The 24,954-nt window shown below is 35.5% G+C and overlaps 1 protein-coding gene across 1 annotated transcript; it reads right to left on the reverse strand.

The window, feature by feature from the left end:
- Positions 1-300: 300 nt before the first annotated feature.
- On the reverse strand, positions 301-24,954 carry LOC123924744. Its single transcript, XM_045977712.1, has 15 exons — positions 24,833-24,954; positions 24,566-24,727; positions 23,766-23,936; positions 23,472-23,540; positions 23,221-23,347; positions 22,814-22,886; positions 22,435-22,551; positions 14,497-14,616; positions 14,350-14,368; positions 13,327-13,402; positions 12,883-13,199; positions 11,985-12,100; positions 11,796-11,889; positions 1,847-1,944; positions 301-1,031 (listed from the first exon to the last, which is right to left on the reverse strand). The coding sequence occupies exons 1-14, from the start codon at positions 24,920-24,922 to the stop codon at positions 1,876-1,878; spliced, it is 1,620 nt and encodes a 539-aa protein (XP_045833668.1). The 5' UTR covers positions 24,923-24,954; the 3' UTR covers positions 301-1,031; positions 1,847-1,875.

Raw genomic sequence — 24,954 nt, forward strand, 5'->3', positions numbered from 1 at the left:
TTTCAATCTAAAATTTGAACCATCTAATCTCAATCAATCTTGCTAACTGCATGTTGATTGCATCCAATCCAGATCTTATATGCTATTTGCACTTTTGTTGTCTACGCCTTAGTTAATCTTGCTCAATCATTCATATATTGGAGATTTGCTAATCAATTGATACATATAACTAATAATTTAGTCATTGTTCATCACATAACATGAAGCGAAATTCAAAGTGTATATATATGCACGCGCACTGGTAAACCATTTCTATAGCCATTGAAAATCACCTCAAAATGGAATGCTATGCGAAGTCAATAGAAAGTGGCTTATAAAAGCCAAAGAAATATATTTAACTGTTGAAAATTAACAAGGTTTTCATTAAAAACTGTGCTTCCAAACTCAGCACAAGCTAACAAAAGGAATGAAGAAAAGTTTTTTGTCACTAAACTCGCAACTCGGTAGAAGGAAAAGAGCATGGGGATTAACCAAAGGAGGAAGTGTCAGGTTTTGGGTGTTATGGTATATCCAAGCTTTTGAAAAGTATATTTACAAATTGCAGCAGTGTTAAGGTACAATACATCCCATTTGCCTCCACTCAAAGAGACTGCCTCTTTTAAATATCCCTCTGATGCAAAAGGAGACAAACTAAAAGCCTCTTCTATTCTCTCTCTCTCTCTCTCTCTCTCTCTCTCTCTCTCAATCTCTCTCTTTCTGTCTCTCTCTCTCTCCCTGTCAACATACTTGTATGTCATCTTCCACCAGGGAATCTCATCTCCAATGCTAATAATTGCCTAAACTTTCTTTTCCTACCTATTGCTACACTTTTTCCTTCAGCTGCAAATCCTCACAACACCGTCCACTACCTGAATAGGACAGTTATACTACTTTGATATTCTTTGCTACCCACTTGTGAAAATTAATCTTTATAAGGTATCCTAAGTTAAATTCCTGGCATGATTGTGATAAACAAAGTACTAGTAGAATCTTGGGAGTCTTAATTTAGGCACCAATATTCTGTTTCACAAGCTGCCAAATTTCTTTCACATCTAAAATTCAAGACAAATGCAACAAAAGTCAACCAGAATTTCGAGTACAACATTTCGATATATACAATGAGAAAACAAGCAGCAGGATGCAGATATTAATGACATGATAACAAGATAAAAGTATCTACAGTACCATCAGATTTGCACGCAATGGGGGAGAGTGGAGACTGGTTTTTTTTTAACAAGTAAAATTAACACCAACTAATCAAGGCACAAGACGTGCATATAATCTTGAGCGATTCTCTGATGCGGTCCTTGTTTCAATTCAAGAACGCATTCTTTCATGCATATAATCGTTCACCGCTCAATGTTAAACGTAAAATTAAACACAGAAACATTGTTTTGGTATTGTGAACTAGTTTAGCTATTTCTGATTTGGAATTCCTTTATTTAAGGAATATTAAATGGTGGGGTTAAAGAATCAACACAGTACAATTTGATTCAGTGTATTAATCATATGAGGAGTGCTATATCCAGCGAAACATTAATTCTTGAAATTTCGCGAAGTGTATTTATATGAGTAGAAGAGAAAGAACTGTGGCTTTCATATAGTTTCAGATTTAGCGGAATTCAGCAGGTAGTGGTGTGAATAATTAATTACACTGTCGTGATTCTTTCGTGATAATTCCTTCGCTATATTTAGCATTTTTGTAATCATATAGGTACTAGGGCACGTACAACTGATACCATCTATACAACATTGAACACTGTTCAAATGTGCATCAATTTGAACTGTAAACTGACAAATAAAAGTACAGATCCAACGAAGAAAAACGTTAGTTTCAAATATGCATCAATTTATTCTTCATAGGTACCTTGGTAGGTCAATTCATCCATAAGCATCTCATCTGACCCCTGACTTTGAGCTTTCTAGATTCACTCCCACAAATTTGTCCAATACATTCTTAAATGCCTGAAACATACATGAAAATGTAAGAAATTAATAGAGAATAAATATTTTCATTGCACTTCAAAAGTGTGCACATTTCCTCAAGTAGTTTAACATCTAATAAAATTAGCTTTGATTAGTTTAATTAACATGCTTAACATTTAAATGACTATCTTTTTGTCTAAACTACGAGAATCTAATAACCCAACTGCATATTCTCTTTCATATGAAAGTGAAACTAAAGTCTCAATGCACATGCAGGGCAACCAATGCCAGAGAGACTCATGCACTGAAACAATGATGAGGATAGAGACAATAAAAAAGAAAAGATGCCATCATATATTTAGCAAATCGAAAATAAATGCAAAAAAAATAAAATGAAACAAGTCAGTCAAAATTGTCTACATCAATTGATACTGAGAAATAAAAAACAGTTTGGTCAGAAAATCATAATGAATTTGAATCCTAATTGAAAATGACAGACACACAATACATAGAATGCCACCAATGTTAAGGCCATGCATAAAATAATATTGATGGATTATTACCAAAAAATATATATTGATGGATGTGAAAATGTGCCAAATGCTAGAAAATAAGTTAAAGAAGCAAGAATACTGGAGGATTGTAAATAGTACATGAAACACATTAAGGTTCAAATAATGCAATTATTTCCAAATAGTTATAGCACAGATGGCAAAAGTGATTTCAACCTCTTTCTGAATTCTGATGACCATTTATTTTTCATGACTATAAATAAGGGGCAGTAGTCGAAAATGAAATGAGAATAGCTTCCCAGGGGATGAGAATATGGCCAACTAGTGTTTTTCAGAGCACTAGTTCATCCATTCCATGATATTAGTCTGGACTCAATTATATGCAACAAAAAAAAAATTGTTCATTGGACTCAAAGTCGACTAATCTATCCATATTTAATGTTACTATTCCAAAAATACTCTTCAATTAATTACTTAATATTGTGAGGAGATCACCATTATAATTAGGGTTAAGATAGTAAATATGTATTCATTATTTTTACATGAAATCAAGAAAATCATATGCACTTAACTACTATCCTTAATAAATGTCTGTGTTTTTACTTATAATCGAGTCCGGAGGGAGTATGCCATAATTCTATCCCCCGATTGCAACGATCTAATAGTTCTATCATATAATAAACTAACAAATAATACATAATACATTAATATAATATAATGTTTATACAAAAGAACGGGTCTAAAATAAATTATTAAAAAGACATCACAAATGGTATGGTCTAGTATTCCAAAGCATATGGAAAATTTGATCTCTTAAATCGCATTTCATGATAGACCCATTATAACAAAGTTTATCATAGAAGGAAACTAAGGGGGAGCAAGGTTGGGATTATCGTATAAGCTCAGAACGAGGAGAGCAATAGGCCACAAAGAGTGGGCCTACAAGAATATGCAGAGAATGAAGGCATAACAACAGTAACAAGAGAATGGGATGGACATCATTTCCAGATGGTGGAAAGGTAGGGGTCTGTGGGGGGAGAGGAAAAGAATTGGATAGTAACGGAAAGGCTTTGCCTTGAAAAAGGTTGTTTTCTCCACAGGGAGAGCAGTCCAGTTGTTTTACATTTTCTTCCATGTCGACTCTATTTTCTTGTGAGGAGCTTTGCTCCATTGCAAGCAAATTCAATACAATCTATCCTCTCTATTTCAACCTTGGTTCAGCTTACTTGTTTTTGGTTGAGCATTTTATTATGGGTTTTTAGCATTTAAAACAAACAAAGGGAGTTCATTTTACTAAGTAAAGAGCAAATACATCATTAGAAAACATAGCATCAGAGAAAATTGAAAATATTTCATCAGAAAATCTTCAACAGTCAGAAGATATAGTATATCAGAGCAAATACATCTGAAACTCGGTGGATGAAATCTTAAAGTGAAGGATGCATCGAAATACTAATTTTCACCATTAATTATCAGAAAACATAGCATCGGAAGACTGATTGTCTTAAAGATGGAAATCATAATGAGAACTTCAAATCTGACAAGAATTAGAGTTCAGAAAATTCAAAAAACCAAATCAGAAGACAATATCAGAATGCTGAAACAAAGTTTGAATACAAAACCAGGCAAAAAGAAAAACAAAAGAGTACTAGCATGACCCACAATTGTCTTTTAATGAATAAGAGGAGCTGTCTGAAGCTGTTAAACACTATAAAATGAGTCTTGCACATTACTTCGATAAAAAGACCTTGCCCAACTTGTTGGGGCTGCAGCGGAAATTTGACTTCTAATAATGATATGAAACACAACTCTCACTAAAGTTGAACAAGAAAATAATAATAAATTGTATGAAGAAATATAAATGTCTAAAAAACAATATTAATTTATTATAAGATAAAACTAATCACTTTGTTTTTTTGAAGGATAAAACTAATCACTTTGTTACACTCTGTATTATTGTTGTTATTACTGACAAATCTATTCTTAGATTTATATAGTAAGTTTGTTTTTTTTTTTGACACAAGATTTATATAGTAAGTTGCATGCTGCTATAAATTAAGTGAACTACATTACACACAAATATAAGCTTCTATTCTTCCTATTATTACTCCTTATTTTTACCCAAGTAATGTTGCATTTCACTTTCAATCTTTCCATATTTAGCTTTTACTAAATATTCCCACAATTCTCAACCTAGTTCATAATTTGAAATATTCAAATTTTGGACGAATATGGAATAATAACAAGTTCAAGCAATGTTAGAACTTGCTACATGACACAACTTTGGTTAACATGTCCGCAAAATTCTCATCGTAGGCAAAAATAAATTGATTTGCCTTAATGAAGTTAAAATAACAATTAATACTTTTTGTAAGTCACAAGCTCGTTGGAGCTTTCTCTTTATAAATTTTTTTTTTCTGATGAGTATCATTACAAGTAATAACAACTATTTATACTAATGAGTAATTGCATATTTTTATCATTGGTAGTTAAAATTCATCCAATATTCAAGGCTTCCCTCGAAACTAGTTTAAGATTTAATTCACATCTCTTCCTTGCTCCATTAGTTCAAACTGACGTTTTAATCCTTGCAACCTTGTTCGTTTAACTAGGTCAGCACCTTCCTATGTTTTAAGTAAAACTTCTCAAGCCTCCTTAGCTGTTTTGGCATGGAAAATTTTCTCGAAAACAGATAACTACACAAATTGACATATCAAAAACAAAGCTTTTTCGTTGAGTTGACGATCTTTCTCAATTTGTTTCTCATCGGCTTTTCCTTTATCTTATTCGGTTAGCAACCAATGGGTATGGATAAATTATGAAGGAAAAGCTGATGAAAAACAGGTTGAGAAAGATCGTCAACTCAACGAAAAAGCTTTGTTTTTTATATGTCAATTTGTGGAGCTATTTGTTTTTGAGAAAATTTTCCGTGCCAAAACAGCTAAGGAGGTTTGGGAAATTTTACTTAAAACATATGAAGGTGCTGACCCAGTTAAACGAACGAGGTTACAATGATTAAAACGTCAGTTTGAGCTAATGGAGCAAGGAAGAGATGTAAATTAAATCTTAAACTAGTTTCAAGGGAAGCCTTGAATATTGGATGGACTTTAATTACCAAGGCTAAAAATATGCAATTACTCATTAGTATAAATAGTTATTATTACTTGTAATGATACTCATCAGAAAATTAAAAAAAAAAAAATTATAAAGAGAAAGCTCTAGCGAGCTTATGAGTTACAAAAAGTATTAATTATTATTTTAACTGCATTAAGGCAATTCAATTTACTTTTGCCAACATCATCGGTGTGTACCTTCGTAAGAGAAGTATGACCTTCCTCTACAACATACATTACGTCGATATTCTTAGTGCAAGCATGAAGAACCTCTTATTGGAAAAAATATCAATTCAAATTCCTAATACAAGGTCAACGGTTGATTATCCCAGGATTGTACTTTTCCCACACTATAATACCAATAGAACAACAAGAATATCTTCTTTATAAATGAATGAGATTACAAAAATGATTATTACATTTTCACTAACACTCTGATGATTATAGAAATGAAATAAAGGAAGATTTTATAGTCAATGCATGCAACAAATAGGTGGCTACAATATAAGGAGAATTTTTCTCTTTTTCTTTCCACCAGTTTACAAAAAGTTCTCCCGTACTTTAATTTCATTTACTATTTGTTATAGTGTTTACTCATTCTCTCCTCTAAAGAGGAAAAGGAGTAACCACTATAACAAATAGTAAAGGAGTAAACATTATAACTGATGAATCCTCATCATGATTCATCATGACATGTTATCTGAGCATATTTAAGGCAATTTTTAGGTAATAATGTAAAGAAGTTGATCATAATGAGTGAAAAAGGAGCCGAATCGAAGGTTGAGTGTTGCGCATGGCGCAATTGAGCACAATTGGAAGCTCAAGTTCTCTGTAAGCTGCACCATGGCGCCACAGGGCTGCGCATGGCGCATTTAAGGATGCATTTGTTGGAGAACTTCACTGGGTTCTGTGCCATGGCGCAGAAGATCTGTGCATGGCGCAATTTAAGCTTGTTAAAGAAGTTGTTAAACCCTGTAAGCTGCGCCATGGCGCAGAGGAGCTGCGCATGGCGCAAGATGAACATCTGGAAAATGAACCCAGAACTGGAAGCTGCGCCACTGCGCAGCTGTAACTGCCTCTTTGCGCCAGGGCGCAAGGGCATGCGCATGGCGCAGGTTTGTAAAATTATAAATAGAAACAGAGTTTCCAATGCAGGGGTTCGACTTTTTGGATCTAAAATTGATATTTGCACTCAATCTCGCAATTCTTTCCACTTTTCTTAGCTGAGAATCATGAAGATCATGCAAGAACGACGCAGGAGCATGATGATGCGCAAGAAGATGATGGCACATTAAGCTTCTTGGTTGAGAGTTCGAGGTGAAGAGTATGGAGCATGCGTTCGAGTGATCTTTGAACCTTTGTAATCGGTGTAATTAACTCAATTCAAACTTCTTTGCTTGTAAGGCTTTTATGTTTTGTAGCTTATCACATAAATGTTGTTAGTAATTGAATTTCTATGAGAATAGGATTTGGTTATGGATTTAAGAAGTTTGAGTAATTGATTGTTGTTCAAGAGATTAAACACTAATTGATTATGACTTATGAATTCTGTGTTAAAAGCCTCAATGAATCACAAATCACCTAAGAGATTAGGGATTTGTGATTGATTGAGAGTATTGGATTGCAAGAGATTGAATCCAATTGCTATCGATTCATCATTGAGTGAGTTAACTGATTCAATTGTGCATAAGTTCACGCGTTGCATGCGAAATACTTTGATCCGACAAACTCTCAACCGCTTGAAAACCTTTTTGAAACAAGAATCGAAAGACTTTCCGAAACTTTCCCCAATCAAAATGTTTAAAAATAGTGTTCTTAATACAATTACCGCGATCCGAGTTTAATACAATCCCTGAGGAAACGATAATCTTAAAATACTACTTGTCGACTTTTGTATACTTGCAAAAAGTTCATCAATAACAAATAGTAAATGAAATTAATGTACGGGAGAACTTTTAGCAAAATGAGAAAAAGAAAAATTTCTTATATTACAACCACCTATTTATTGCATGCATAAAATCTTCCTTTGTTTCATTTCTACAATCATCAGAGTAAAATCCTTTTGAGAGAAAAATCAGAAGAGTTTAACCATGATTGTGTTGGTGAGATTGTAATAATCATTTTTGTATTCTCATTCATTTACAAAGAAGGTATTCCTGTTGTTCCATTATTATTATTATTATTATTATTATTATTATTATAGTTTGGAAAAAGTACTATCCTGAGATAATTATCCGCCGACCTTGTAATAGGAGTTTTAATTGGAAAAAAAGAAACTATCAAAGACAAAGATAGAAAGAGTTGGTTGGTTGCTATGGTGGAAGAGATGTAATCTCTTCATAAGAACAAGACATGGGAGGCGGTCTCGTTGCTAGTGGGAAAGACTGTTATTGGTTGTATGTGGGTGTACAAAAGAAAGGAGGATCCTAACAAGTCCGAGAGTATAAGGCTAGACTAGTTGCCAAGGGATTTGCACAGAAAGAAAGGGTTGATTACAACAGATATTTTCTCCCATGGTAAAACATACTTCTATTCAGGTGCTATTAAGTCTTGTTGCTCAAGGTGACCTTGAGCTAAAACATCTTGATGTGAAGACAACCTTCTTACACTGTGATTTGGATGAGGAAATCTATATGTATCAATCTGAGGGATACAAGGTTGAGAGTAAAAAGAGTCAGGTATGTCGCTTGACAAAATCACTTTATGGATTGAAGAAATCTCCTCGTCAATGGTACATGCAATTTTACTCATTAATGTTAAAGCAAGGTTTCTCTAGAAGTGATTATAATTGTTGTATATACATTCGTAAGCTTCATGTAGCTGATTATATTTATCTTCTATTGTATGTGGATGACATGCTTATTGCATCGAAGAGAAAAGTGGAGATAGATAGGTTAAATACTCAACTTGGTAAGGAGTTTGAGACAAAACACTTGGGAGTTGCCAAGAAAATACTGGGTATGGATATTAGAAGAGAAAGATCAAACTGAAAATTGTTCTTGAGTCAAAAGGGCTAAATTGAATGTTATTGAAAGGTTTGGGATGAAACATGCTAAGTCAGTGGTGACTCCATTGGCTCCACATTTTAAGCTCTCTAGTAAACAATATGCCACTACAGCAAAAAATAATACATACATGGTATGTGTTCCTTACGCTAGTGTAGTTGGCAGTTTAATGTACGCCATGGTGTGTATACGTCCAAATATTTCACAAGCGATTAGTGTTGTCGGTAGATTCATGGCGAATCCAGCAAAGAGCAAAGGAATGTTGGGAAGCAGTGAAATGGGTTTTAACGTACTTAAAGGGTACCACTGACACATGTTTGTGCTTTGGTGGAGATACATATCAGTTAAACAACTTTGTTGATTCTGATTATGCTGGTGATCTAGATAGACGACGATCAACTACTGGTTATGTATTTAAAATAAATGGTGCTCCAATTAGTTGGCGATCGATGTTACAAGCTACGGTGAGTCGTGACATTATCTACTACGAAGGCTGAGTACATGGCCATAACAAAAGGAACGAAGGAAGCATTGTGGCTGAGGGGTCTTCTAAATGATTTGGGGATTAAGCAAGAATATGTGGATCTGAGTTGCGAAAGTCAAAGTGCGATTCACTTGGCTAAGAATCAGGTTCATCATGCTCGCACCAAGCATATCGACATAAGGTATCATTTTGTATGGAATATCGTAGAGGAAGGTCGTATTTCTCTTACGAAGGTACACACTAATTAGAATTCTGCAGACATGTTAACCAAGGTTGTGTCAGGTAGCAAGTTCCAACATTGCTTGAACTTGCTAAGTATTATTCCATATTCTTCCAAACTTTGAATATTTCAAATTATGAACGAGGTGGAGAATTGTGAGAATATTTAGTAAAAGCTAAATATGGAAAGCTTGAAATTACTTCGGTAAAAATGAAGAGTAATAATAGAAAGAACAAAGGTTTATATTTGTGTGTAATGTGGTTCACTCAGTTTAGAGTATGTAGTTTACTATATAAATCTAAGTCTAGGTTTGTCGGTAATAACAGCAGAAATACAGAGTGTAACAAAGTGATCAATTTTATCTTATAATAAATTAATCTTTCTTCTTTAGACATTTATATTTCTTCGTTACTTCATACAATTTATTGTTCAGACTACATTATTTTCTTGTTCAACTTTAGTGAGAGTTATGTTTCATATCATTATTATAAGCCAAATTTCCACTGCAGCTCCAACAATCAACTACTGGTCAAATGCTATCATATTGTTTTAATGTTATTTTGATCTCTTCACTATGTTGTTGTACACTGCTTCTTGAGATGTTTCTAAAAAATATGACTTGTCCATTAGCTCTTGACGCAATGTGTACCGGACTTGGATAACCTGCTGCCACAGCACTGCAGCTGTGTGATTTTGTGTGTGTAAGGAGGGAGAAACAAAAAATTAAAAATGAAGAGGTGATGATGACAAGAAAAAAAAGAGAGAAAGATAGACACATGAAAGGGTAGCAGAGGATCCAGATCCGTCAGTATCCCCTCCAAGTGTTGCGCGTCAGCTGTAAAACACGAAAATCCCGTCTTTGTACAATATTTTAGTTTTACCCCAAGCTGTTAGGTTGGTTAGTGTTGCCTGAGAGGTGTTACTGTGTAGCCTAGAGAGGCTACTATCTAGAATAAAGAACATTGTAAGGTATTTCATGGATAGGTTGTCCAGAACAAAGAATGCTTCAAGGTGAAGCTTGGGAAGTCTGTCAATAAGCTTGTTAGTTACATAGTGGAAAATCCAACTGTGTGCGGGATTTCGACATAGTTCAAAACTTGTGGGTGAAACCAATATAAATTTTGTGTGCATTTCTCTCTTCCTTGCTCTACTTTAAGGTTAGTTTAGTAAATTTGCCCTTTTGTTAGTACAAATTGTCATTTCATCACAAATTGGAAACTGGTCTTCTCAAGAATATTTATTGCTACTAATCCAGAAAGCTCAGTTTAGCTCATGGTAGTCAATCACGGTGGAGCGGCGCGGAGCGGAGCTCTGCCGGGACGGGATGGAGCGGCGCAGCTAAGCTTCTCGGCGCGATCTCAGCAGGTTCCCAGTGGACCGGAGCGGAGTGGGTCCCGGGTTGCCATCCCGGGTTAGGACTGAGATTTTGTTTTCATGGGTTTTAAAGGGCATTTTTGAAATCTCACTCATTTTAGTAAGGGTAGAATTGGTTTTTTACCTTTAAAATTGTTACTTACTCCTAACTAAACCCTATCCGCAATTCATTCTTTCTCTCACGCCATCGTACTCTCTTCTATCACTCTCACGATCCAAACTTTGATGATGAACTTGAGTTTTAATTTTTAGTTACTTTATTAATCTAAGGGCTCGTTTGGCCCAGCTTTTTTTAGAGCTTATGCAAACAGCTTATGCAATTTTTATATCTTATTTTAAGTTTGTCAAGGTATTTTATGATAAAATAGCTTATAAAATTACAATTTTCACTAGTGTGAACTTAAAAAATAGCATAAAGCCTAGTTTATATTGCATAAGCTCTAAAAAAAGCTGGGCCAAACGGACCCTAGGTGTTGGAGACTTGACTTTTGCTTATTTATTTTGCTTGACTTTTGTGAGTAATTTTTAGTTACTTTATGTTGAAGAAGGTGTCGTAGACCTGAGATTTGTGTTTTGAATTTTTAATTTATGAATGTTTTATGGATTTTGAGATTTTTGTTTAATTTTACATTAATTGTATGTTTATAGTATTATTTATGTAATTTATAAATAAATAAAAAAATAGCGGCATGCCGGCATCCCGGCCCCGGGATGCCGCTATCCCAGTTTTGGGGCTGGCCGCTCCGCGGTCCGGGATTAACTACTATGGTTTAGCTCAAACCTTGTTTTAGAAATTAAGCAAACACATTTTGACATGGTATTAATTTCAGTGAACTAGTTTTAAATATGCATAATACTGAATTGATTTTTACTGTCTTATCATACATCGGTAAACTGTTTCGGTGTATATTAGAAAACTTTGTTTCTAAGGATCTGTCATTCCATCAAAAAATTCTTGTTGCTTTCGTATGTTGCATCATTAGAATACTTGTCTTTTGGACTGACTAACTTTGAGTGCTTGTATTACTTGAGTGAAAGTCAGAAAGGTTTTGGATTAATAGGTTGGAGATTCAAGGGTCAAAACTTAACTCCCTTCATGTGACTCTAATTACAGATAACGGAAGGGTAAATTGGGAACAACGAATTCCAAAAGATAAAGCTAGAACACAGCTACTCAATTACCTGTTGTGTGAATAGCTCCTTCCCTTTTAGAATAGAATTCATTGCTGCAGATTGGTCATCAAACACACTGTAGAAAACCTCGTAGAATCTATTCCTGTGATTAAAAAGGCGGAAAAAATAATAGGATGTTATCATCTTGACAACCAATCACATGAAATACTTATGAAGATAGTACATATTAGAAAGTACCGATCTTCCTCGAGAGTTTGTTCATCCATCTCATCAAATTTCCGAGTAAGAACTTCAGCCCCAACTGGTGATAGTACATGCAGAACAAGAGCCTCTAAAGTTCTTGGGAAGTTGTTCTGAAAACAGTAAATAGTCCAACATGTTTGAAACTTGAAATATAAAACAAATAGCTAGGGTTTATGATTAAATACAAGGAAGATTAGTATGTTATTTTGAGTTAAAGAAGTAGTAGTAGCCTATGTCTCATTGATATTCAGAAAATTTATAGAGCATAGATTGATATATAAAATTGAAAGAAGTGCCACAGTGACCCCCCCCCCCCTCTCAAACATCATCTTTATACGACAAACAAAAATCCCAATCACTTCCACCGAAAAATAAAGGACACGTGAAATAAAAGCAGTTCCCTTCTAGCGAACACATTTTCCCACTGGTTGGATTCAGCCATACTCTAATGTATCAAATAATTTCGCAATGTCCTACTACAAATCATGTCTAATGACAAACCATTCAAATCTAAATCCTTCTCGATGGTTGAACCAATAATTTTCATTGGTCTCCCTCTGCCTCTAATAATTAGACTATCCTACATATGATCTACTCACTTTATGGAGGCTTTTCCAAGTAGTTCTCTTTGAAGTAGGAATGATATTATCACCGAAAGAGAATCACGTGAAATGATTCCTGAGAGAATGAGAAAAATAAAACAAGATGTATTTGTCTACTTGCAAGGAAGAATTCGATTGATAAAATCAAGTACAACTGCCTTGTGTCAAAATTAACTTTGTCTAATCATAATTGATAACTAAAACACCCACACTACAATTCAAAGTACGAAAGTGCGTAAAGTAGACCGAACTTTTCAGACATTAAAAGAAAGTAGGTAATGCAAACTCACCGCCATAGCAAGAAAAACATTTTGGAGAGTTTGTGGTTCAACGTCCCAGAGAATTTTAGCAACGGGATCATCTTTCAAGTAAGCATTCACTATTTTCTCACATTTACCATTGTGTATAAGCTCATAATCATTTATAGAAGTCGACGGTGATTGCTGATCCTGGCTGGCGCTGACACTGTTGTGAACCAAGGACATAAGTTCATGAAGCACCTGGACTGCATCAGATTCTAATTCAATCAAGGTGTTCCCCTCGTTAAGTCTTTTCTCCTTTAAATCTATTCCTTTCAACATCTGACTGCAATTTTCATCAGCATGATCTGGTAACCAGATTATCAAGATCGGTTAGACCGTCACTGGGAAAACGATAAGCTGGAATTCTAGTTTTCTTGTATGGAGAAAATCATAGAACATAACTATATCAAAGCCATCTTCTAATTAACTTACTTGTTTGTTTATGATTAGGTAGCTTGATTGCACACATTTTATTTCTTCCCGTCCCCAACTTGAGCAGTTGCTGGTCCTGTCCTATATTGAAAAAATATGTCACAAACCCATTACAAAAACCACTAATTTATGAAAAGAAAGGAAAAAAGAAATCAATTTAACTCGACGATCTTTGATAGGCTACAAGAATATAGACAGAAAACTAATTCGCTCTCCACACTCAGGAACAAAATTTAAGAGATAAATAAACAGATGCTCAAAAGACTTATGCTCAAAATACAGGTGGTTTGGTCTATAATTTAGACACACAGAACTACGAATTCTACACTTCCTACTTCATCAACCATTAGCAATGAAAATTTTCTGAAAACCGAAATTCTAACAATTAATCTGTAAACTTTATAATTTATACTGCCAAGTGAAACTCCACACGAAAAAAGAATGGAAAAGAATATCACTTAAAGAAGATATACATCTGAAGAATTTTGAAAAAGGAAATTGTTTATACTAGCGTGCACCGTCTATCCGTTTTTTTCAATTTTTCATTTTCTTTTTTTTCTTCGATTGGATAAAGAAAGGCAAATGCAAATAAAATAGTTTCAATGAAGAGTAAAATTGGAATAAAACAGGGTTACGCCAAAAAATTAGTATTCCCTTTATATAGATGTATAGAAAACTCAATTATTTGATTGGATAAAAAATGATAAAATTATAAATAAAATAGTTCAAATAAAGGATAAAATCAAAAGAAAAAAAGTAACCAAAAGTTAGTATCCCCATTATATATAGGCATAGATTCAGGCGAACAGCCGCACACACATATGTGTAGATGCATTCACAAGTAAGCTGATACAATACCCTAAAAGTAAAATATCAGTTTGTACCAAAAAAAAAAAAGAGTAAAATATCAGTTTTCGGCTGCATCCATTCTCCAACCCCATCAAAAAGACAAATGAAAAAATAATATTGTAGGTTTCAATAATCTTTTCTTCAGTAAAGGATAACTACAAAATAAGCACATACCATCTCTTTGTCAATCAATCTTCAAATGCGTCCATTGGATCAACAGGTAAATGATAATTGAAAAGAAAAACAATAACATTCAAAAGTCGGTTCATCACATAATACTCGATGACAAAATTAAACAGAGAACTACATCATCACCAATACCTTCTCAATATTCTGCGTAAATAATAAGCATCCATATGTTCCAACATGCAAGACATAGTGTTGGATCGCCACCAAAAGTTAATAGCAATAGTCAAATCATTACTATCTACTTGATGGAACCTACAACATAAAACATTAATGAAGTAATGACATGTAGAGAACAAGACCAAGACAACTGAGAAGTTTATACCGTGTAAAAGAAACATAGATTTTCTAATGGATATACAAACTAAGGGAAATATGCCCAATGCATTTCAAACACCAAATATAGACATTACTACAAAACACGGTTGGGTGGCATACAATGAAAAATGAAGTTGTTGAGAGTCCCACGCTGGATGTAATATGGCCGGAAAAAGTGTTTATAAGTAAGAGGCATCTCACACATTTTGTAGCGTTGAGTAAGATCTAACCCAAATTATAAGATGGTATAAGTGCCTATCCAAGATTCATTGGGTCACACGTTATCGATCTACTCAGGTAAGACGCAGATGCCCAGGTCTGAGCCTAAGAAGGTGTGATGAGAATCCCACATTGGATGTAATATTGCCTAAAAATGTGTTTATAAGTGGGAGGCATCTTACCTTAGAAACCGGCTAGTAAGGTCGAGTTAGACCCAACCCAAACATACAATAAGCCTAATGCACTAAACATATAGGTTCAAGCAACAAAAGTTACAAAAAACAATCATATTGTATTTAGGATGTGTTATAAAAATTCATCCTTCAAGAAACATTTACACTATCATGGTCCTCAAAGGCATAGCCCAGTGGTATGAGTTGGGATGCTGAAAGAGTATTAAGAAGGAGGTCCATGGTTTGATATTTTCTGCTAGCCAATTCCCCATCCCCTAACAAATTAACAACTAACATTTGCCTATTGAAAAAAAGGTTTTACTCTCATGGCACAATTACTTTTAGCTAAGTGCTTGAACAATGCATTTTCAAATGAATAACCAATTAATAAATGATAAGGATCTTGATCCTGGAGTCAAGGAAAAGATGACGTAATGCAAAGATATAGAAGTGAAATTGAACAAGTGTGATAGAAACTGATGAATTCAGAGAATGTAGAGAAAATATTCATTGATTGAAAATGTGTTTTTACAATGATGTGATTCTAACTTTATATACTAGTGTAGATAGAATCTAGAGTTTGTTACAGATGTAACTAACTCAAACTAGTGTAGATAGAATCTAGAGTTTGTTACAGATGTAACTAACTCAGTTAGGCTAAACAGAAAGCTAACTACTTATTACAATAACTAACTAGAAGCTTCTCAGCTCTAACACTATATATTCTAACATTCCCTTGCTGAATCTGATGGTGTCTTTGCCAAGCTTTCCTTGTCGAACACTCTAAGTTTGGCACGAAGGGGACTGAACTTTGCAGCAGACAATGGCTTAGTAAGAATGTCTGCCCAATCCTGGGCTGGCACATGAGACACAACCAGACTTTTGTTGAGAACTTTTTCTCGAACAAAGAATATATCAAGCTCCATGTGCTTAGTTCTGTGATGCAGAGTAGGGTTGTGAGCTAGAGAGACAGTGCTCAAGTTGTCACATAGGATCTTGGGAGTATAGAATCTGCAACTCAATTCAGTCAAGAGAGATTGAAGCCACAGTATTTCAGCGTACAGATTAGCAAGGCTTCTATATTCTGCTTCTGCACTGGAATGTGCCACCAAAGTTTGTTTCTTTGACCACCATGAAACAAGATTAGGTCCAACATATATGCAAGCTCCTGAAGTAGATCTCCTATCATCTGGGTCAGAAGCCCAGTCAGCATCACAAAAGCCAATCAGAGATAAGGGTTGATTTGTAGGAGCAGCTTGTAGGAAAAAAGACCATGATTAGTAGTGCCACTAAGATATCTAAGTATCCTCTTTACAGCTTTCCAATGGTCTTCAAGCGGGTTAGCAAGAAATTGACATACTTTGTTGACAGAGTATGAAATTTCAGGCCTAGTTAATGTAGCATACTGTAGTGCTCCAACTATGGATCTGAATAATGTAGGATCTTCAACTGGTGCTGAACCAACCTTAGACAGTTTTAAACTTGATGCCATAGGAGTTGTCATCCCATTTGCAGTTTCCATATTTGCTCGTGCTAACAAATCTCTAATGTATTTGGCTTGAGAGAGAAGAAGACCACCATGTGGTAAGTGAAACACCTCAATGCCTAGAAAATAGTCAAGAGAGCCTAACTGCTTGAGAGCAAATTCTGCATTAAGTTTAGAGATAAGCTGCTGTATATGAGAGAGGGAGTTGCCAGTGATGATTATATCATCAACATACACCAGAACCAACATTTGCAAAGTAGCAGAGGTCATGATGAACAAACTGGGGTCACATTTGCTTGCCTTAAATCCATAAGCAACCAGTGCAGCTTTAAGTCTGTCAAACCAGGCCCTTGGTGCCTGTTTTAAACCATACAGGGCCTTGTTGAGTTTGCATACTAAACCTTTCTCTTGAACTTCAAAGCCTGGTGGCTGACGCATATATACTTCCTCTTCCAAAACTCCATTTAGGAAAGCATTATTAACATTTATTTGTTGAATAGGCCACTTGTTTGTTACTGCTATAGTCTAAACAGTTCTGACAGTTACAGGCTTAACCACTGGAGAGAAAGTTTCAGTAAAATCTGTCCCTGCTCTTTGATGAAAACCTTTGGCAACTAGCCGTGCCTTGTATTTTTGTATAGTACCATCTGGATTTTCCTTGACTCTAAACACCCATTTGCACCCGATAGGTTGTTTGTGAGAAGGAGAGGGAACTAGTTGCCAAGTGTTGTTTCTCAAGAGTGCTTCATACTCTTCTTTCATGGCTGAAATCCAATGGGTGGACTGGAATGCCTGTTTAACAGTAGTAGGTTCAATATGTGTTAGCAGATGGGTGGGGTTGGCCTTGGTTTTGGATTTTGTTAGCATAGAATGACTGTTTAATTTCTGTTTGGTAGGTAAAGGAGGAGGAGGAGGAGGAGATATGGATGGTGACACTGAAGTGGGTGAAAAAATGTGTTGAGAAGCATTGGACCTTTGAATGGGGGGACTGTTGTTAGAGTTATAAGAAGATAAGGGTGTGAATGGTGATGTTTGCAGTGAAACATCATTATAAGATTGATGTTCTGATGGTGGTGTAGATGGTGAAGAATCAGGTATAGGTTGGGGTAGGTGTGTGGGCTGGAGCAGGTATATGGGTCTGGATAGGTATAGGAATTGGTACTTGTGATGATGAGGTAGAAGGTGTAGATGAGGCAGTTGTAGTAATAGGTTTGGTAGAAGAAAAGAGATGTGGATAAGGGAATCTCTGCTCATTAAACAAGACATCTTTGGACACATAAATGCGACCATCAGAACTAAGACACTTATAACCTTTGTATGTGGAGGAATATCCTAGAAAAACACATTCTTGAGACCTGAAGGCTAATTTAGTTGTGTGATAAGGTCTAAGAAACGGAAAGCATGCACAGCCAAATATTTTAAGGGCTTTGTAATCAGGTTGTTTGTTGAGTAAGACATAATATGGTGATTTATTTTGAAGCACAGGGATGGGGAGTCTATTGATAAGAAAGGCAGCTGTGATGAAGGCATGTCCCAATATTTCATAGGTATGCTGGCTTTGGATAACAGTGTAAGGCCAGTCTCAACAAGATGCCTATGTTTTCTCTCAACTAAACTATTTTGATGGTGAGTGTGAGGGCAGGTTAATCTGTGGATGATGCCAAGATTAGCAAGGTGTTGGGTAAGGGGTCTGAATTCACCACCACCATTGGTTTGAACTTGTTTAATCTTGCAATTAAATTGTAATTCAACCATAGATTTAAACTGGATAAATCTGCTAAGAGTGTCAGATTTTAGTTTCAAATGATAGACCCAAACAAATCTAGAAAAGGCATCAACACAAGTAAGAAAGTAAGTGAAACCACTAGAGGATTTGACAGGGGTTGGGCCCCGCAAGTCACAGACAACAAGTTCAAGGGGTGAACTATAAGTAGTGTTAGATGCTGGAGCATGAATTCTGTGGCTTTTCCCTAAACAACACTCAGAACAAAAGTGATTTATTGAAAGCAGAAATGTCTAAAGGTGAGTCAAACTTGTAGAGTCCATCAGCTCCAAGAGTGCCATGCATAAGGACTTCAGAAGAAGCCTGAGATTTGACAACACAAAAAGTAGGGTGAAATTCAAAGTACACATTATTATCTTGAGCAAATTTTGATACACTCATTAGATTCTTAGTTATGGAGAACTAAAAGGAGATTGGTAAGGTTAAGGGAGGTATTAGGGTTGGTTTTAGAAGTAAAACACATTGAACCTATAGAGTTAATAGCCAAACCTTGCCCGTTGCCCATGAGGACTTGATCAGATCCATGAAGAGACACAACATCTGAAAGATTGGAAGGATCTGGTGTGACATGATGAGATGCTCCTGAGTCTGGATACCACCATTGGTTGTTAAAGGTTGAGCTTCCACCAGTAAGGAGAGCTTGAGGAGGACGCTGAGATCTAGGGTTTCCACCATAGCCATAGGGATTGAAGAGAGGAGGATAAAATTGAGGTTGTGGTGCTCTGTATTGATAACCATTCATAGCTCCAGAATGACGATAGTGGCAAATTGAAGCGTCATGATTTGGTTTGTGACAGATTTGACAAGTAACACCACTCTTGCCTCCACGTCCACCACGTCCAGAGCGTCCTCCACCCCTACCAGACCTTCCACCACCACGATTATACTCAAAACTTCCTTGATTTTCCTGTGCATTGACATGACTAGATCCAGATGGAAAGTTAGGATAGGAAGCAGAGTGTTGTGTACTGTTTTATGTGGAGGAATTTTGAGATGAAGGTTGTGGTGATGCAGTTTGAGTGAGATTCATTGTTGCTGCATCTTAAAGATTTGCTTTCTTGTTCTTTACAAGACGCGTCTCATGAGCCAGTAAGAACGATTCAAGTTCATCAATGGATATAACGAAGGACTTACTGTTGATTGCAGCTACAACAGGATCGTAATCTTCTGGAAGAGCATCAAGAATGATTTCGATGAGATTGCGCTGCGGAATAGGATCATCAATTGAAATCAGCGATTCGTTGATTACGCGAACGCATTGGATGAATTCCTCAATCGTGCGATCACCTTTGCTTAGGGTTCGCAATTCAGATCTGAGTTGTCTGGCTTTGGTGATGAGAAGAGTGTGAAAATGACGCTGAATCTCGTCCTAAACTTGCCAAGAGTGCGTGTAATCAACGAGTTTCGCAAGAAGTGATTCAGAAATGGTGGATAAAAGCCAGGTACATACCGACGCATCGTGTTTTTCCCAATCTTGATGGAGAGGATTCACGATTCCAGCTGTGCGATCCTCATCAGTAAGAAATTTCTCTGGAATTGAAGGATCGGTGATGTATTTCTGCAAATCGAAGGCGCGAATCACTCCGGAAACTTGTTGTCGCCATTGCTTGAAGTTTTTGTCTTCAAGCTTAACAGAAATTAGGTTTGTGATCTTGTTTTGCGCAGACGTAAAGCTCCCTCCATTGTTGAAGAGATTGGAATCCATGGATCAGTTAGAGAAGCTCTTAGATACCATGATAAAAACTGGTGAATTCAGAGAATGTAGAGAAAATATTCATTGATTGAAAATGTGTTTTTACAATGATGTGATTCTAACTTTATATACTAGTGTAGATAGAATCTAGAGTTTGTTACAGATGTAACTAACTCAAACTAGTGTAGATAGAATCTAGAGTTTGTTACAGATGTAACTGACTCAGACTAGTGTAGAAAGAATCTAGAGTTTGTTACAGATGTAACTAACTCAGTTAGGCTAAACAGAAAGCTAACTACTTATTACAATAACTAACTAGAAGCTTCTTAGCTCTACCCAAGGTTATCAAACCGGACCGGACCGGTCGGACCGTGAACCGGTCATGAAAACGGTTCGGTTTTGAGCAAAAAACGGATAGGAAACCGACCGGCAAAAAAATGCGTGAACCGGGGTCGAACCGGCGAACCAGCCGGGCGGTTTTGCAGTTTTTTTTTTTAAAAAAAAAAAAAAACATGGCAAGATGACGTCGTTTTAACTTTTTAAAAAAAAAAAAAATCTGAAACAAAACAACGACGTCGTAGGAATAGGAAAGATTTTTGTTTTTCATCTGTTTTTCATTTGGTTTGAATTATAAATTTTATTTTATTTTGACTTGTGATATTTTATCTTTTTAATGTGTGAAATTATGAAATATTGAGCAATTATTCATATATTTTTATTTATATATTTAATTAAAAACGGTTCGACCCCGATTGAACCCGGTCCGACCAATTGAACCTTGAACTGGTGAGCTCGCCGGTTCGATGACCGGTCCGGTTCTAACAACCTTGGCTCTAACACTATATACTCTAACAAAGTGAGAGTCGTTGGCAATTGTCGAAAGTGAACCCTTAGGCTTGTAAGCTTGTACTTTTAAGAAAATGGCTAAGGTGGTTAACAAATGCAGAGTCAAAGCACGTCTATGTTTCCAATTTGACGGGCATGAACCAATGCATATATTGATCACCTTCATCAAAAGCATCAAACAAATATGTATGAATTCTTTCTCAGATGCATTTCTGTTGTTTGTTTATGACATTTTGTGTGTCAGCAATGGAAGAAAACAAAACTTGGTGTGAACAATGAAAGTTCCTTATATATATATATATATATATATATATATATATATATATATATATATATATATATATATATATGGGGATGTATATTATGAGAATGCTAAAGATATATGAGAATATGAGAATGAAATAATAGCCATTAGATTAAAATGGATGGTTGAGATTAAAGTAATTATTGTGAGTGATGTCACATTCAACCAAACATTTCCTTCTTCCGTATCTTACTTCTCTCTTACCATTCCCGACCGGTTCTTCCCTTTCCTTCCACCACTAGTAGTTCCGGCCAGTCGCCTTCTTCCATCATCGTCGGTTGTCGGCTTGAGAGCCTGGTTGCCGTTTCTGATTGTTGAGGGATTGTAAAAAATTAGATCTAATTCACACCACCTTAGAAGATGTGATTGTTGAGCATGATTGCCTTCTTCCGATGTGAAACTTTCAGCAGCCAGTTGAGAAAACTATGAATTGATAAATTGAAACAACTTTAGAAGAGGAATTTATTAAATGGTTTGTGAAGGATTACGTTAACGGTGGACATGATGATGGTGGATCTGTGTCTTGTCCCTTTTGTTCTTTAGTTACCAACAAGAAATTTGTGAAGGGATACTTTCAAATGGTTGAATTGCTTATATATAGCTAATACAAATTGAATTTAATATTGTTCTTCTTTTGATTTGGCAGCAACGAGACCTTGACATTGTCTTATGTTATAATAACCTTGTGATTGATTTATATTAACTGATGTAATTGAATGGTTGCAGCAACAATGTCGTAAGATTTACTTGTGTGCAAGACAGCGGTCGGAACTGAGACGGCGGTCGGAAGTTTATGGGTCAGTGGAGGTTGGCCAGAACTAAGATGGTGAATTCATTGGTGTATTGTTGTATCCATCGGCGGCTGCGGAGGTAAGGCGTGAGAGAGAAAGATTCTTCGAAGGAATGAACAATGAAGAGAGAAGTTGAAGGGTTTGTGATTGAGTGGAAAAGACACATTAAAAAGTGTTTTAATCTCAACCATTCATTTTAATCTAATGGCTATTATTCAGTCTCATATTCTCATATATCTTTATCATTCGCATAATATACATCCTATATATATATATATATATATATATATGTGCCGCACAGAATAAACAGACAATAATCAGACAAGTAAAGCTATTTTTGTATGACACCCAAGTTGTCCGTGCCTACCAGCCTGTCCATGTCTACCAAATATGGAAAAAAATAATCTACCCAGAAAATGAGAAAGGCTTATCACAGACGGTGATGAATTTTAGACCTTACCAGCCTTCAGGAATGAAAAGTGCATCGCCTGCCTCGAGAACAACCTTTTGTCCAAACTCCATTGAGCATTCTGCCCTTGGATAAATTGAGTAATCAGGGTTTTCTAAAGCAACCGAACTGCCAAATGAATTTTATTGGAAAAAGACAAAAGTGGCCATTAGAATATAAGAATTTTATTGGAAAAAGACAAAAGTGGCCATTAGAATATAAAAATATATGCTGGTGAGCCATGAGTTGAGGGCTGGACATGTAAGAGCTGCATTGTTCTCATGCTAGTAATACACCATGTTTCCTACAACAATGCATATACAGGGCTCCTAACAATCATTGAGTTAGTGCATCCCATCATTTTGTCTAAAATTTTGTTTTTTTAGTATACCTGTGATTGGAAGCCTCCCCATAGATAGGCATCGGGTAGAGTGAGGGACTAGCAGAAGGAGGCCACAAAACAACTGTAAAAAATTTGGTTTAGTTAAAGGACAGAATGGGATCGAGGATTGAGAAAGAAAAAGAAAAGGAAAATAGGGGTGTAAAGTAGCTGAAAACCTGGAAAGAGTTTTACAAAAATCATAAAAAATAAATGAACAGGATAAAACCAATAGAGTTCCAAAACTCCACCATATACTATTTGCTAGCACATTACTTTAGACATTAAATATATTAAAGTATCAATTCACCAACTCAATTACTGAAATTTCGTACATAACTGATAGCACACTGCTGACAAGAAGCATTTACATAACTGATAGCATACTGCTGACAAGAAGAGGAAGACATATATGTTACCTTGTTTGCGGCCAGAAACTATGCACAAAAGATTTTGGTGTGGATCATAGTGAGTACTTGATCTAGATTGTGCATTGTTCATCCACAAATTTATAGAAGATAGTTCTTTTGCTCCCAAAATTGGAGGCTGCAGAGAGCAATATGATTAAATTAGAAATTTTATTAAATAAAAGTCTCTACTATGAAGAACAACATACTGTGAAGAACTATTATAGACTACAAAACAAAATAGCATGAACAAATAGACTAACCGTCTGGATGTCTTCCATTAAGGTTCCCAACTGAACCTTCTCCTGACGGTCATTGTTCATGATTGAAACCTAAAGTACAATAACAAAAATCCATTTCAACATGTTAACAACTAACATCGTTTCAAAACTATAACACCACCAAACTATCAAATTAGCAGCACATATGGAGTAGGGCCAGCATAGAGTTAACTTCAACAACATTAACAAAATAACAATCAAAAAAATGAAATTGGGAATATTGCCAAAAACAATATAAATCAATTGGCATTGGTTATTTCATATTGGAGTTTGAACCTGCGCTAAATAAATTTGATCAGGAACATCTTCCAAGGACGAAAAATCATGTTGTGTGTGATCCGTTTGCGAGGCAACACAATGATCACCATCTAGATGTTGTTGTTGCTCAGTTTGCATATGCATCCGTTTCTTACACAAGTCAATGAAGGTAGAAAATGGCAAAGGAACCTGCAATGCAAGGAAATGAAAAACGAAAAGATTAACTTAACACCACCGCATAATCTCATATCTCATTTAATATAGTACTACCTTTGTCCCTAAATATAAAACCCTCGAGTTTTTTACTTTCCCCTTTTTACAAGAGCGCTTTCAAATTTTCAATTTTATTCATTATTTCTTTACCATCATACCCCTAATTATGTTACATATTTTTCTTCAATCTGTAATTCTCTCTCATGAAGGATAAACTTGTAAAAACAACATTAATTGTCAACAAATTTAATATCACAATCAATTTTCTTAATTCTCGTGATTTATCCAAAACCAAAAGGGTATTATATTGATCGCTCCTACGAAAACAGCTTATGACATGTACATAGGCTCATTTAGGCGTATTTCCATAAGCTCTCCAGTATAGCTTATAGCTTATGAAAAAAAATTGACTCCTAACATTGACTTTTTTTTTTTTTAAACTTGGACCTAACATTGACTTTATTTTGTCTTTTGTTATAAAAATAACTTATACATAAAATAACTTATACATAAACACTTATACAAACGCACTTAATTAAGTTGTTTATCCAAAATATCCATAATCCACGTAGGAAAAAGCAAATAGTGTTGTAATTACTAATTACCCTCTGATGACTTCCAAGATCACCATAAAAGACATGTGCAGATGAAGATACCATAGCCTCCACCACACACGATCCAACCCGTTCCTGCAAGTAGTTAAGACCATCGTTCCGCGGGTTCCATAGAGAGAAAGCTCTCCAATTCTTGATGCATCCGCACAAAACCTTTTCAGATTAAGAAATCCAAATATTAATAATTAGTAATTAGCAATGCAAATAATGATAATTAAAATTAATTAATAGAATAAGCGAAGAGTGTTGTTTGTTTACAGCGGGAACGTTTTTAGCTTCAATAAGAGACTCGAAATCCTTATCTGTGAGAAATTCTTCGTATCTTCGGATTTTAATGCATTCTTCCATTGCTTGTTTGAAATTTGATGGAATTTTGAATT

Source organism: Trifolium pratense, linkage group LG1 (assembly GCF_020283565.1).
Source record: "Trifolium pratense cultivar HEN17-A07 linkage group LG1, ARS_RC_1.1, whole genome shotgun sequence".
Lineage (NCBI taxonomy): Eukaryota > Viridiplantae > Streptophyta > Magnoliopsida > Fabales > Fabaceae > Trifolium > Trifolium pratense.

Coding starts and splice junctions, on each gene's coding strand:
- LOC123924744 (XM_045977712.1), bottom strand. CDS start 24,922: ATGGAAGAATGCATTAAAATCCGAAGATACGAAGAATTTCTCACAGAT. Junction 23,541..23,765: donor ATCAAATTTATTTAGCGCAG/GTTCAAACTCCA, acceptor ATTGTACTTTAG/GTTTCAATCATGAACAATGA. Junction 13,200..13,326: donor ACCTAATCATAAACAAACAA/GTAAGTTAATTA, acceptor TCTGGTTACCAG/ATCATGCTGATGAAAATTGC.